At 30.6% G+C, this 13,798-nt stretch overlaps 5 protein-coding genes across 10 annotated transcripts in view; 3 read left to right on the top strand and 2 right to left on the bottom strand.

Moving 5' to 3' along the window:
* LOC143202718 (acyl-CoA Delta-9 desaturase) overlaps positions 1-5,404 on the bottom strand; it is a 41,932-nt gene extending 36,528 nt beyond the window's left edge. Inside the window, exon 1 of one of the 4 annotated variants that reach the window (XM_076414448.1) lies at positions 5,250-5,404. The gene's annotated coding sequence lies outside the window, so the exon portion shown is untranslated. Of the gene's footprint in view, positions 1-5,138 lie in introns of all 4 variants that reach the window. The other 3 variants (XM_076414450.1, XM_076414449.1, XM_076414451.1) reach the window with 3 other exon arrangements.
* Positions 5,405-5,808: 404 nt separating this feature from the next.
* Positions 5,809-7,304, top strand: Tango11 (Transport and Golgi organization 11). The gene is made up of 5 exons (XM_076414456.1): positions 5,809-5,947; positions 6,009-6,281; positions 6,425-6,553; positions 6,690-6,827; positions 6,886-7,304. Exons 2-5 carry the CDS (start codon positions 6,068-6,070, stop codon positions 7,077-7,079), a joined length of 675 nt encoding a protein of 224 aa, XP_076270571.1. The 5' UTR covers positions 5,809-5,947; positions 6,009-6,067; the 3' UTR covers positions 7,080-7,304.
* A 235-nt stretch (positions 7,305-7,539) lies between these two features.
* bonsai (28S ribosomal protein S15, mitochondrial) lies at positions 7,540-8,527 on the top strand. Its single transcript, XM_076414468.1, has 3 exons — positions 7,540-7,758; positions 7,812-7,981; positions 8,040-8,527. Exons 1-3 carry the CDS (start codon positions 7,568-7,570, stop codon positions 8,492-8,494), a joined length of 816 nt encoding a protein of 271 aa, XP_076270583.1. The 5' UTR covers positions 7,540-7,567; the 3' UTR covers positions 8,495-8,527.
* On the bottom strand, positions 8,514-13,154 carry LOC143202720 (ribonuclease H2 subunit B). 3 transcript variants are annotated; one of them, XR_013007218.1, is made up of 5 exons: positions 12,826-13,154; positions 12,433-12,663; positions 12,238-12,377; positions 11,616-12,182; positions 8,514-8,709 (listed from the first exon to the last, which is right to left on the bottom strand). XR_013007218.1 is itself a non-coding variant. In XM_076414453.1 (4 exons), exons 1-4 carry the CDS (start codon positions 12,908-12,910, stop codon positions 11,697-11,699), a joined length of 942 nt encoding a protein of 313 aa, XP_076270568.1. In that variant the 5' UTR covers positions 12,911-13,154; the 3' UTR covers positions 10,973-11,696. The 3 variants fall into 3 exon arrangements, 1 of the variants encoding a protein (XP_076270568.1); XR_013007219.1 differs by having other exon boundaries at positions 8,514-8,658; XM_076414453.1 differs by lacking the exon at positions 8,514-8,709 and having other exon boundaries at positions 10,973-12,182.
* Positions 9,247-10,875, top strand: bys (Bystin). Its single transcript, XM_076414435.1, has 5 exons — positions 9,247-9,451; positions 9,506-9,670; positions 9,725-10,052; positions 10,107-10,542; positions 10,606-10,875. The coding sequence occupies exons 1-5, from the start codon at positions 9,317-9,319 to the stop codon at positions 10,826-10,828; spliced, it is 1,287 nt and encodes a 428-aa protein (XP_076270550.1). The 5' UTR covers positions 9,247-9,316; the 3' UTR covers positions 10,829-10,875.
* Positions 13,155-13,798: the final 644 nt, after the last annotated feature.

Below are 13,798 nucleotides of genomic sequence, written 5' to 3'. Positions count from 1 at the left end.
ATATATTAGTGGTTAAAGGCCGAAATAACCGACCCTACAAAACAAGAATCATTAAATACAGAGCGCCATAGAGCCCGAGTACCGTGCGTTTGAGTTTTTTCCCGTTTTTTTTTTTTTGGTTCGTTTGTCGCCGTTCCTCGCGTTGCGCGCCTTCCTCTCAGAGAACACGACCCGGTCGCCATGTTGAATCGGGGTTCGCGTGTCCGCTCGCACTAAATAACGACGAACAAATTGAACCTCGTTCCGTATTTCACGTTAAAATAAATATTTTTGACAGTGGTCGGCGTCGCGCTCCTTGTTTGGACCGCTGCTTAATGGTGCCCGGTGGTTTTTTCGGGACCGAGAGGTTTATAGGGTTCGTCGATCACGTGCGTTTGCATTGCGTGCTCTTCTCGTCCTCTCGGTGGTGGTGGTGGTTGTTGGACGTCCGTCTACCCCGCGCGACTCGTTTTGTTCACCGGTCTTTATACGGTTTGTATGTAAATGACATTTCGATCGAGACATTAAAAAGAAGAACGGCGCGACAAAACATTAGCACACCACACAATCTATAGACCCCCGCACACAGTCTATAGAAAGTCATTACCGATTTTCCCAGTAGATGTCTCTAAGCAATTTCATACATATGTCATTTCATTCTACGGACATCAAGCTTCAAAGCTATACATCACAGAGAAATACAAAGTTAACTTTATAGGAAATTTTAATTTTTTTTTTTTCTAGATGACGCTAGTTTTAGCTTATTTGTAGCGACCGCCACGACCCTTTAGGCCACCACGAAATCACCAACAAGAAGTACAAAGGTTAGCAACGCCGGTGGATTGGTACCATGCAGTTCCAGGTTATAAAAGACCATCACGACGACGTCTCGCTCTCTTTCCTTTTCTCCATCCCCTTGTAATAGTACCACTTCCACAGCGCTACCGTACTTCCTCTACCTAACCTAATATCCTGTCAATTCTCCCGTCGACCACATGTACAATTTAATATTAAAATAAACAGTATTTCTTCAACCAGTGTTTTCAGCTCTCGTGGAAATTCCTTCCAAAAATAGTAGTGTGTTCTGACAAATAATCGCAGCGGCAGCCACACATTTCGACCGACCCGACGAACATTCCTCATATTATTTGGTATGTTTTCCCCATTCTGGCACATATTATAGAATTTAACGGTTTTAATTATCCGTTCCACAATTTTCACAATAACATGGTAAAAATAATTATAACTTGTCTCAATACATTTTTGCGTTGAACAAGCAAGTAAAATATAAACAGACACAGACTTTCAACTCTGCTGCACTCCTTTCAGAATGAGGGAACAAAAATATAGAAATTTTAATACATATTTATATATATTAATTATACATTTATATTTTAGCTTTATGATATTTTATAATATTTGTATTTATACAGATTTTTATTTGAATAAATTATTTCGAAAAATTACATTTGGGTTTTGTTTTATTTCAACGTCAGAGGTTGGTCACGTGATGAGTATGAAGTCCTCGACCAATGAAATGCGTTCCTATTAAAATATCTTCTTTACTGGTGCCTTGATAATTAAAAATGATAATTTAAACTAACCAATGAAATTTACCGAAACAACGTTCTCAGCACCTTCCTTCTGAGACCCCGCAAAATAATTCTGATATTATTTGTATTATTTAACACTCTATATATTACTCTATGGTTTATTGCCTATTTATTTCGGGCTCCATTTTCAGTATGTCTGACGTAAGGAATAGTGCGTTTAGATTTTTATAACGTTTACAGAATAAGTTATTAGTTCATCACTACATAGTATAAAACAAAGTCAAACAATGATTTTGATGCGGTTTTCTTCAATAGATAGAGTGATTCAAGAGGAAGGTTTATATGTATAATACATGCATAATATACTAAGGCAACATTGCTAATTTTAGAGGTTTCTAACGTGATGTCGTAAATTAACCTATTTTTTTAGGCTTATTTAGCAATTAGCAAAAACGCTGCCTAACCCTACGAGTTAGATCAAATTAATGTACTACAGTATTGTACACCATAAAAAGGTCTACAAAAAAGTCCGCGATGGTATATGTGTATCTTTTAGGGATAACCCACATTAACCATTTTTATTGTTTACTTTTTACGTGAGAAAATGGCTTATTTACGAAGCTATTTTAAGCAATACGGCATTAATCCTTATCGAATTAAGTACCTTAAATACAGTGTGCAATTAATATAGATCAATATGGTTCCTTACAGCATGTAAATTAAACAAATATTTTCGGAGATATTACAAATTTAAAATTTGCGTTTAAAAATGTGTAATGTAATAAAAATTGTATGAATTTAGATATTCCAAAGATAGCAGGAAATCTTCATAGTAAGTATAGGGGAAGAGGAATTGTTTTACTCCAAATTTAATGCGTGCAGGCCAAGGGCAGTAATGAATGAACCAAAAATACTGGATCGATTTTAATCATGTTTTCATTGAGTGACATAGGCATATATATTTTATGCCCGTGCAAAGTCGGAGCGGGCCGCTATGTTTTTATATACAACGTTCATATTTTTTCTGTAGTGTATTTAATTTAGTATCAGCATTGCACCCGTGCGAAGCCGGGGCGGGTCGCTAGTTAGTATATATAAGTCGGTACTACAATAAGTAAAGTGAATTCTCGATAGATAGTAAAGAAATGCAGAATCGTTTTACTTAGAAAAAGTATTTGGCTGCCTTTAAAAAATTGTTGATAATGTTAAAAATCCCACACTAGATCAAGTATCACGGACATTTATGATCGTTACAGCATGTTTTGTTGTAAGTTGGTAAGTTTACTCATATGAAAAATTTATTTTTTAATTTTAGAAATTAATGCCCTTCACAAAGAAACTATGCAAACGGCGATACTTTTATTATTGGATCAATTATTTGATACTTCAACAGCCACTGAAATAATAGCTACTGGACCGAAGTGCTTATTGTCCAAGTAAGAACACATTTGTTAAAATCAATGAAAAACGTGATAGCTACCGATTTGGCTAAGAAAACATAATTCCTACTATCTTCCTCGCAACTATTCCATATTTTCTCACCATATAATCCTCCAATGAACTTTTTTCAAAACCAAACTTAGCCAAATCGGTATAGCCGATCTCGAGTTTTAGCGAGACTAACGAACAGTCCAATTTTATATACATAGACTAATAACTCTCAACTTAAGTAAAACAAGAACGATGAAAGCAAAGTTTTACCCAAATTTATTCTTTTAAAACACCCGTATATAACGTAATCCTCGAAATGTACACGTAACACAATTAAAATGAATTCTTATCTAAGCCAACATCTACTTGTCTTAATATAAAGCGCTTAATGAACCGGTCTCGCGAACGACAATAACTTTTAATAAACGCCACCCGCGTCTACGACGACGCCTTTTCGCCGCCACCGACGTCGCGCCACCCTTTCACGCGACGCACCACCACGCGTGGGAACCGATTCCGTTAATTGAGGTTTTCTAATGCGTAATTAAATTGTTTGTTATTTATGGATCGCCTGGGGGCCTAATTAAATTGCTGACTGATATCCCGCCGTAGCTTTTCCCTCAATTGTTCGTAACTCGATTATGGATAGAGCGCACCCTCGTACATCAAGAGATAAATAATGTTAGGTTTATTATCGCGCGATCTATCGGTCTGTAGCTGTACTTACCCAGCCTAAAACAAGTTTAACACTACAGAAACCTGTATCTATTAAACCAAGCGCATCCACCACAAAACTATAATAAGCCATTACATAACAAAAAGTATATATTACATTTCCTATGAGATTGCAAAGCAAAGAAATATTTACTAGACATGCATCCTTATTCCATATACTACATTCAAACAAATGACAAATGGAAAAACGATGAATGAACATACAAGCTTTAATTTTTAACCTTCTCCAATCAATTTTAGTATCACTTGTTACATAAACATTAAATTGTTTAATATGTAGACCATTTTATTAATAAAACAATTTTTTATTTATATTTTTATAATGTACTAAAAAATACATTTACTAAATAAATAAATTTTAGATGTGTATTGTTATAAATTAATATTTCGAATAATAACAAAAGATAATAGAAAAAATTAAGTTAGAGGTTATTTAAATAATGAATATTAAAAGTAATATGATAATTGGGTAACACCATCCCTTGTTCAAAATAAATTCCAGAACTTATAAAACTTACAAAGAACTCGAAAGTCAAAATGAAGAATTAACATTAGATTATCAAAGAGCAAAAATTAAATTATAGTATACTATAAAAATCGTATCAGATACATGTTGATAGCATATCTCAATAAACAATTAAAACCAAATTTTTATGAAAATCATACTGGTAAGTCCAATATACATTAGTCTAAATGATGTTAAAAACTTTATTAAAATGCAAAACTAATTACAATATAAAACAATATCCGTTAATGCACAATATAACAAGAAATCAGAAAAATGCTATGCATTGTGGTCAATTAGTTCAGTACGACGCGCATTTACAATTAGTAAAAACCAGTGATTTGTTAGTAAGCAGAAAAATATTTTAAATATTAAAAAATTATAAGGGTACTCATATTAATCATCAATATTTAACTATTGAGAGAAATTACAATAGTAATTCTAAAACAATAGCTACAGACACGGTGTCTCCTTATCTGATCTTGACCTATTCAATACATTTAAAACAAGACATTAAATTTGTTTATAGTGCATCATAATTGTTTGTAAATGTGGCGTTATGATTTTATCATGCAGTGCAAATATACATAATAAATATAATGCATTAGACAATATAAAGGTTTAATATAACGTAAAAATTGATATCAATCTTGATTTAAAAACATAAAATAAAAATTAGTTAGAATTGCAAAATGTATCTAGTTAGCATAAAATTCAAATTATATAATTCAAAATTATATTTTCGACTTATTAAAATTAGAAAGTAAAAAATTTGCAAAAACGGGCCAGGCTTATACTAAATTCCATGGATCATAGATATGAAATTTACTCTTTTGTGAAAACTGGATAATTATTCAAGCATAACCCTTTTGGCGTAATTAACAAATATGAAGTTACATTAATTTGATAGTATTAATAATATTAAAATAACTTACGGTAATACACAAAATAATTTATTAAGCGCACAGATAAATTAATTAAATATTTAGCTTTAAAAACTATTGATAAATAACCGACATTTAACAAGAATACTAAAATTTACTCACACAAATAAGGAGATCTAATACTTCTTTTAATACATGTCTTCACAATATTTGATGAGCTAGAACCGCTAAAAAATATCCACGTTAGCCTTAGGAAATCGTACGATTTTTCTGATCTGACAACCGACAGAATACCCCACGTTGCCACATACAACACCAAAAAAATACCGGTTTATCCCAAGATTCCCAAGTATTTGCGTTACAAGCCGTTCGCACTTGATTAAATATATTCTAGATATTTTTAGATATTGGTCATTTCCATATAATAGTAGTCAAAGTTTTATCACAGAAATGTTACTATCTTAGTTGTCGTTATTTTATATTGATTAAAAAACATTTAATATATTTTTGCAATGTTTGGCAATTTCGAACTTTAATTGAGAAATTAACCCAAAAATATATTGTTTCTTGCTTTTATATAGTTTTATATAACAAGTGAAGTCAACATTACAATCGTAAATTAATAAATGTTAAGGACCCTATATAAAAATTAAAAACTTTTATCGATTATAACCAACACTAGTTCCGGTCAATGTCTCAAAATTATTCAAACAAATAAAGGAAGAGCATAGTGACAATAATGACAATAGGGTCAACAGCTGTAAAGGTTTAAGACGTTCAGTTTTTTGTAAATGTATCTTGATCGGTATTTAAAAAGAATAGAGAGTATTTATTTACCAGATAAGCCTTAAAATTTATAGGTAAGTTATTCAATATATAAGAGCTTCAATTTCTAATTGTTTCCAACATTACAACTTGAAGGTTTAGGACTGTTCTTCCTGACACTTATCAGCATTTTCACAAAATAAATAAATTTAAATATGTCGGCAAATGCGAGTCCATCCCATTATACTGAAGATGCTTTTGTGTCTGATGCAAATTTTAAAGTAGAAATTAATCAGAAAATGAAAGTACCGGAAAAGATTAGTTTGAGTAATGATTCAAATGGGGAGCTTCGGAACTCATGGGTTAGAGATAATTTCAACATGCAAGTTCCAGAGAAGTTATTTGTGGTTGGACAGGACCAATATATTGGTATGCAATATAATTTTATATAACTGTTTGATGTTAGTGTATTTGACAGTGCTATTATAAATGTCATGCAAACATATAAAAAGTGGTTTTGATGGTATAATAGTATATATTATACTTTAATAGACTAATTTCTTGAATTTTAGGTGCAAGAGCGCCACCTCGAGAGATAGCCTATGATAATTCACTCTTAGCTACTGAAGGATATACTACTGAATTACCAAGAGTAGCAACACCTCCTAGAACACTAACTTTGGATAAATATCCTTTCCCAGGTATGATAGATAATATAAGTGAATTTATTTTTAATTAAAATATATGTATATATGAGATAAATGTAAAATGTTGGATAATTTAAGAGTTTCAAAGCATGATATATTAATATTATTTTATAATTTTTACAAATTAAAGGAGTTGAAAAGTATGAACAACATGAACCAGAACCAGAAGATCAGTTACCCGTATTCAAACCAAAAGCCAAAGTGCAGCTCAACCTCAATGATTCTTTATACTCAGTTCACTCCCTTAGAGAATCCACACCTCCATTAGGTATTTCCAATTATTTATTTTAAATGAAATCAGTTTTTAGTTAATTTCATTATTTTAGGTGGTAGTAGTAATGATAGTTTAACAACTGCAGAAGAAGTAATTCATTTGAGACGGCAGTTGGCAAAATTAAATCGTCGTGTTATGGCTTTAGAACTAGAAAATATTAACCGTGTCCAGAAAGAAAAAATTGTTGTTGGTTGTGGCGTCGCATACTTCCTCTTGAAACTTATCATATGGATGAGTAAAGACTAAGTTGTCTGAGACAACCGCTGTTTTATTATTACAGATAGTACTAGTGGAGAGTTGATTTTTCTTATAATGTATAGACTAGTAAAATGATGTGTTCTAGTTATCATATGTTTTTGACTTGTATTTTTAAATGTTAAACTGTTAAGTTATAAAACTCTTATTTAGGTACTGATCCTTAACGATTTTCCTTATATTTATGTCATAAACGTTGGCTGTTAGAATACCAAATGTGTTTTAATAACTTTAACTAGGGTATTAATCTACATTTTCGCCTATTTTATATAAAGTATTTTATTTAAAAATATTTTGTTTTATTATAAATTAGTATTTATGCTTTGAAATATTAAATTTATAATATTTACTTTCCTGAATATAGAAAAAATGTTTTCCAAACCAGAAAAATAATTATAAATTATTTTAAAAGAAGGGCCTCTTCGCAGAGTGCCGCAACGATTAAAGAAGATTGTAGGTTAATTTGTGTAATAAAAAAAATGAGTAGAGTATTTAGTTCCATTTATGAAAAACAAATCTTGTTGAATTTAACAAGGTCTTACGCCTTTAAAAGTGATTTGAAAATTAAATGGGTCCGACCCGAAAAGATACCATGCATTAAACCTGAAAAATCGGGAGATTTGTCTCCTTTTCCAAATATTGATAAGAGTCAGTATTTAGTGGAGTTCCGGTACCATATTCTATAATTTAAAAATTAAGCACATAACATAATTGCCTTTTTAGCAAATCTAAGGAGTTAGAAACTGCTAATGATTATGTAAAGAGATTATTTACATTACAGTTCAATTCCAGAAAATGTACTACAAACTTTTTTATACACCAATCTATGGAACAGGTGAAAAGACATGAATTTGATTCAGGATCTATAGAAACTAAACTGGCTAGGTGGACAGGTTAATTAATAAGTTATTAATAGCTATCCGACATGTATTATATATATGTTTTCTATAGGTTATATTAGAGCATGGCAGGAGCTTATGCAAAGATTTCCCAAAGATAAAAGATTAAAGGTTTGTCTGAAGGAACTAATTGATAAACGAAAGAAACATTTAAAATATCTAAGACGTTGGGACTATAAAAAATTTGAATGGATTTTGGATCAATTAAATATAGTTTACAAACCACCTCCTTCTGAATTTAGATGGGTAACAAGAAGGGAATCATTGGTGAAGTTAACTGACAAATATTGTGAAGATATTAGAAAGACAAAGTTGGATGAATATAAGGCATTACTAGAAGCTGAACAGCCAGCATTCCTTGAAGAAAAAATAAGAACCCTTGAGTTCATTCGAGATGAACAAAAGGACTGTGGTGTTGAACAAACTGTGTCTGAAGAGGAGATTGAGGATGTCAGAAAGCAGTTGGAAGAACTAAAAGCAAAACGAACTGTAACTGTTGAAATTTAGTAAATTTTAAAATAAAGAGTTAAAATAAAACAAGTGTTTTTATTGAAAAATTTTCTTAACATGTTGACTGCCAAGACTGTTGACCATGAGATAATTTGTAGATTACTTTTTTGTAGGATATCAACTGAGTTGTCCTGTGTTTATCTAATATTGGTACATGGCTTCTGGGAAAAGTATAAAAAAATAAATGCTGACTTGCTTTAACATAATATTTGCTAAAAAGAGGAACAAAAAATTAGCAAGAATTCAAGATATAAAATTATTTTATTGTTTGTGAAACTTAAAACAATCTTCCACACAAAGGGCTGCCTCTGTAGGTTGAATCTCTCTCGTCCAATATAATAAAACCTTTTTGGGCCATCTAACTACTTAATTTTAAAAATTTATTAAAAATATCCATATATATTTTGTAAAATATCGATATTTTTCATAGTAATTAATAATTACAAAAAAAAATACTGATTTTTTTTTCGATGCAACGATATTTTAAAAAGTAGTAGCTATGTTTTTAATAAATATTTAATATCAAGTACCAATTTTAGAGGTTAAAAGTTTTTTTTATAGTGATTATAAGTGATTTATTATATTTAACTCTTGTTGAAAAAATATCAAAAAATAGGGACTAACAATTTTTTTTGGAAAAATATCGACAGATCAATTTTTTTTCAGCATCCCTAGCCGAAACATCTACAACATACATTATTAAAAAAGAAGTAGATATTAGTATTTTGACATGTGAAAGCTAGGTTAGTTAGGTCTTTTTAAATATGTCAACAAACTGAGCTACACGTGTAATTGACGAATAACAATTTTATAAACAAAATGGGCAAAACAAAACGAAGTAAACCATCAAAGATGGCAAGTAAAACGTCTCTTGAAGAAGACATTTACGATGCGAAATTTGCCAAAGCTAAAAGTCGTAATAAAGTGAGAGCACGGCAAGACGAGGATGAACAGGTAATAAAAATTTTTAGAAATAAATAAATTTAATATTTATAGCTTTATTTTTAGTATGTAGACTCTAGCTTATCCAGAAAAATTTTATCAGCCGCTAGAGAACAGCAAAGGGAGCTTGACGAATCAACTTCTGGTAATTCAGTTAACCCAAAAATAAAAACAATTAAACTAGATGATGGCGCTAATAGTGATTCAGATAATGAACATGAAGAAGATGAGGTACACATATTTTATTTCTATAAATAATATAATATTTAATAAGTATTTTATTAGGATACTTTTGATCCGAACACATTTTATGAAGATATCGAGGTTACTGAAGAAGATGAAAAAGCTATGGAAATGTTTATGAGTAAAAATCCTCTACCTAGAAGAACTCTAGCAGATATTATTATGGAAAAAATAACAGAGAAACAAACAGAACTAGATACACATTTTAGTGATGCAGGTTCTCTACAAATTCAAGATTTAGATCCTAGAGTGAAGTCCATGTATGAAGGTGTTAGAGATGTTTTAAGAAAATACAGAAGTGGAAAAATACCAAAGGCTTTTAAGATAATCCCAAATTTAAGAAACTGGGAGCAAATCTTATATATTACAGGTATTCTGATTAATTAATAATTTATATTTAAGTTTATTTAAATATTATATTTAGATCCTCCAAGTTGGTCAGCAGCGGCTATGTATCAAGGAACAAGAATATTTGCATCAAATTTAAAAGATAAAATGGCTCAAAGATTTTACAATTTAGTTCTTTTACCCAGGATTAGGGATGATATTGCTGAATATAAGAGGCTGAATTTCCATTTATATCAAGCTCTGAAAAAGGCTCTTTATAAACCAGGTGGTTTTATGAAAGGTATTTTATTACCTTTACTTGAAAGTGGAAACTGCACGTTAAGGGAAGCAATTATAGTTGGATCTGTTATTGCAAAAAATTCTATTCCAATGTTACATTCATCAGCTGCTTTATTAAAAATTGCTGAAATGGATTATACTGGTGCTAATTCTATATTTCTCAGAATATTTTTAGATAAGAGATATGCCTTGCCTTATAGAGTCGTTGATTCTTTAGTGTTTCATTTCTTAAGGTGAGTTGTGGATTTATAAGTGCAGTGAAAAACTTATTATGAAACATTTAATATTATTTTTAGATTTGAAAGAGATACAAGAGAGCTACCTGTTCTATGGCACCAATCATTCTTAACCTTTGTTCAGAGATATAAAGCTGATATTTCATCTGAGCAAAGGGATAGTTTATTAGAATTGCTCAAGAAACAAACTCATCACTCTATAACACCAGAAATACGTAGGGAACTGCAGAACGCAAAATGCCGTGACTCTGAAGATGCTGAACCAAAAATGGACTTTGACTAAATGTAAATATAATTTTAAATGGAATAAAATTATATTTGTTGATTGAATTTCAATGATCATATCTCTTCCATTAGATAATAAAAGAATGTTGTAAATAAAACAGTGCTATGATATAAGTTCTATAATAAAACAATTAGATTGTTGTTTCTTATTTTTGCTATTATTTTTACATATATCACATACACATATTCACATGAACTAAAATAAAACTCCTAAGTCTAAGTAAAAAATCAAAGATTATAAATTTGTTCATACAGTAACATTAACATTAGTTCGAGTGACAATCATTCTATTGTCGCAAAATGATTTTTATTGTTAATATACAACCTAACTGAAGAATCGTCAGTCACATAATAGGAACAACTGAGCCACGGATTTTATTTCGTTTCGTAATAGTTGAAAATCAAATGAGAATGCCAATGATATGTAACAGAAATTCGTATTGCACCTTTGGTGCATAAAAAAACACCAAATCATTTGATTGTCGTTATTTAAGGACAAAATAATATGATGAACTTTTAATCTTAAAGTTGATTAGTTACAAGGAAATGACTTGATGCTCTCTATTCTTTTGTATAAACTTATATTACACTGGCAATGGACGTTTAAAAAATATTATAAAACATATTAAAATTTGATCATCAAATACTCAACAAAATTTATTTCAATATGAAACAAACTTTTTTTGATTTGCTAATTATTTTGTTGAAAAATAATTGTATGGATATAGTAAAGATATCAAATAAAACTGATTTGCTTCAAAATAGACCAGTATATCTTAACTTACATGAAAAGGTAGCCAATATGAAGCAATAATATATCTGAAATTGACCTAGGTTATCCAGTAACAATCAATCGCAAGATATATTTAGCTCTTTTTAAAGAACGAGCTAATGCTTTTGCTACCACTAGCAGCCTTTGCTCGTGCTTTATCCTTCGCGGACATTGTTAAAGGTTTAGGTTTAATTTCGGGTTTGCTTAGATCCAAAACATTGCTTGAAGTTCCTTTATTTTCATCGTCGATCTTAGATTTCTTGGCTTCAGGAGGTGTTGATGTGCTTTTCCTTTTTAAGTTCTGTGGGGATGATTCCTCTGGTAAGTTTAAAAATTTTAAAAGCTTCTGACTTAAATCATCCATTAAATATTCAGATACTATCCCATGAGCATATCTTAAATATGATTCATTGTCTGCATCATTTTTGTTACTTTTTACATAATTGGCTGATATTGCTACAGATGTGTTTATATGAATATTTTTTTGCTTTAGTATTTCTGCTACTCTCTCCGTCTTTTTCTTGAGCCAGTTTAAAGTTTTTTCTTCATTATATTTATAAGCATTTAATTCCTCATCACCCTATTAAGATTAAAAAATTTACTGTTAAGTTGTCATTAACACCAGATTTATATACCTTTCTATCTGCAATCATTCCTAAATAACTAAGACCACTAGATTTTAGCAACCTTTCAGTTTCCGGAAATTCTTCATCACGAAGGAGTTGATCAAGAGGTAAAGCATGTGTTGTACAATATTTTCTCAAATATGGTAAAACTACAAAAATGTGATTACATATTAAATATAGAACATGAGTATTACATTAATTTACCTAAAAATATGGGGTCTATTGGTGTTGATAACTGCATCTTTCCATCACTCTTAACAGATTCATCAATAAACCATGATCTTTTGCCATCACTGAAGGTTAATACCTCTTGAACTGAATTGTTTGCAGGCGAAAATAGAAAAACAGCAGATTCTCCTGTATTTGGATGCCTTAAAGTAACAATATCAGGTGTTCCACTGCCTGTATACTGTTCAGAAAGTTCCAAGGCTTCTCCTAAAATAACATTTTTAAATGATCAATGTTTTTTACCCGTATACAACAAATAAATAAGATTTTACTCTGGTCTAACTACTAACTAACTCTAACTAATTAATAGGTTATATTATATAAAATATGATTTTACAACGGCAAGTATGGCTTGTTTTTTTTAGTTACCTTTAAGTAAAAATACCCATGAATTCGCTGGCTGTTGTAAATTTGATTTAATGCACTTTTTAGGAGACGCTTTCACGCGAGGCATTTTCCCGCTTTTTTTCACAAAATTATTTAGGATTTCCAGACAATGTCTTAAAAATATCGAACCATCGTTGTTTTCCTGACATAAACGCCCCGGTATTTTTCTTTGACAAATCGAGTGCGATTCTGCATAAATTTTACGGTTACAATGCACAGGAAATGACACGATCTAGGCAACTTTGTAAGGAGCGGAACACATCTCCTTCTCATTCTAATAACACAGGTACAACGAGGATAGACATGCGTCTGTAGGTTGTCTCATATATCTTCCAGCTCTTTTAAGATCCTCGTATGCTCCAATCCCTTCCTTCATAATTTTCATATTACAGCGGACCATTCCAATCGTTGCAATTTGATTCAATGAGACCGAAACGAATCCTTACTTGGTTGGGTGTTATATCACAACAGGGTTGTGATGCGCAATGACTGTATGTATTGTTTTGGATAGGGTTAATTTTTTTATATTGACGATATTTTGCAGTGGTCGATATTAGTTGAAATTAGAAAAATAAAATAAAAAATTAAGGTTTTTCAGGAAATATTTGTAAATCATAATTCTTTTTTTTTAATATTAATTAATCTAACACAATTTAATGCCTTTTTCTCTTATAAGAATTTATAATAAAAAATAATTGAAAAATACATTTACATAAAATGTATCTTTACTAATTTTATAGGATGTGATGGCCATTATAAATAGATGACAGCTATATCTGATTTGGACTTTTTACACCAAATCACCTCTAGATTTATAATAAATAACGTTCTTGTGTGGATAAAACTGAGAATTAGATCGAAAAATATTTTTCTGGAGCAACTTTGAGACTTAAAAACTAGCGAAATCACAAATGTATAGAAATTTGAAAAAAAAAACGCTAACAAATTGTATTGA

The sequence above is a fragment of the Rhynchophorus ferrugineus genome, unplaced genomic scaffold (assembly GCF_030347505.1).
Source record: "Rhynchophorus ferrugineus isolate W39M unplaced genomic scaffold, kcgeb_rfMv2 rfM9, whole genome shotgun sequence".
Classification (NCBI taxonomy): domain Eukaryota; kingdom Metazoa; phylum Arthropoda; class Insecta; order Coleoptera; family Curculionidae; genus Rhynchophorus; species Rhynchophorus ferrugineus.
The sequence above is the reverse complement of the archived record's forward strand: the minus strand, read 5'-3'. Positions and strand labels throughout refer to the sequence as shown.